This window comes from Cyprinodon variegatus, unplaced genomic scaffold (genome assembly GCF_000732505.1).
Source record: "Cyprinodon variegatus isolate N-32 unplaced genomic scaffold, C_variegatus-1.0 Scaffold392, whole genome shotgun sequence".
NCBI classification, from domain to species: domain Eukaryota; kingdom Metazoa; phylum Chordata; class Actinopteri; order Cyprinodontiformes; family Cyprinodontidae; genus Cyprinodon; species Cyprinodon variegatus.
In genome coordinates this window covers 304324-305464 of record NW_015150845.1, presented here as the reverse complement: position 1 = coordinate 305464, position 1141 = coordinate 304324, and the positions used below count along the sequence as shown (strand labels likewise).

At 37.0% G+C, this 1141-nt stretch overlaps 1 protein-coding gene across 2 annotated transcripts in view; it reads left to right on the top strand.

Annotated features, from left to right (window-relative positions):
• Window positions 1–1141, top strand: part of LOC107092726 (E3 ubiquitin/ISG15 ligase TRIM25-like) — a 10856-nt gene continuing 9715 nt past the window's right edge. Inside the window, exon 1 of one of the 2 annotated variants that reach the window (XM_015387353.1) lies at window positions 1–305. In XM_015387353.1, the coding sequence (XP_015242839.1) occupies window positions 50–305 (256 nt within the window). In that variant the 5' untranslated portion in view covers window positions 1–49. The remainder of the gene's footprint in view (window positions 306–1141) is intronic. The other variant, XM_015387354.1, reaches the window with a different exon arrangement.

Sequence of the window (1141 nt, the reverse complement as noted above, 5' to 3'; positions counted from 1 at the left end):
TTTATTAAACAGAAACAGGAAACAGAAGAAATCAAGCAGCCAGAACAAAATGGGGGCATCCCTGGACACTCCAGCGAAGTGTCTTCTCTGTGACGTTACGACCCCAAATCCCGTCACTCTGAAATGTAACCACCGCTTCTGCAGACGATGTATCGGAGACTTGTGGAGCGTTAGCCCGAACGGACCGTTCCACTGTCCCGAGACGAGATGTAAGGTTGTATATCAAACCCTTCCGTTTGATAAGAGCTTCATACGGACGCAGCCGCCAACATCGAGTCGACAGTCGTCTCCACGGAGTGCTGCAGGTAAAACTGGATGGAGACGTTACAATTTACGATAAACTCAGGGTTTCCCTGGTAACCAAAGGAAGCTAACCTAGCTAAGAGGTCGTAGATTAACGTGCAAAGGTTGCTGGGACATTTCTACCAGCTTGTAACAAACATGACATTCCTCAACAGCTTAACATAAATATGCTAAATACAGTATTGTTCATTTTACGGTCTGAGTTAACGTCATAAACCGTAAAAAACAATGTAATAAACCATTCAGTGTTAAAGGTGCTTCATATTTAATGAATGTTTTTCCCAGTTAGCCGGTTAGCAAAGAAGCAATAAAGCACAGGAGTTAATAATTGATCCAACTGTTGGTTTAACTCACAGCAATGTGGTTCTGAAAGTACTTAATCCACACTTTAGTTGATTCAATCACGTCTTGAACCCTTGTAGTTTGTTGACAAAATAAAAAGACACATAAATAAGATTGAAACAAAGAAAATGTGATTAAAAAAAGGAGTAAAAAATGACTGAAAACTGCAGATTCATCCACATTACCTCCAAAATGTTTTGGGACGCTTTGGTTAAATCAGAAAATCATATTGAATTCATTTTTTGGTGGGTGTTCAAATAAAATAAAATAAAATAGATCCTTGGTTTTTTGTTTAAAAAAAAAAAAACACCTAAGTAATAAATGATTAACTAGTAATCTATTAAGTTCATCTTTCTGTTCTGAACAGGATGAATGATTATAAATGTCCTTAATTTCAAAGATCTCCTACAGGTATTTTAATGTGATATAAATATTCCCTATTTAGATAAATGACTCTTTATTTTAAGGCCTTTATGCATCTTTAGCAGGTTTGCCC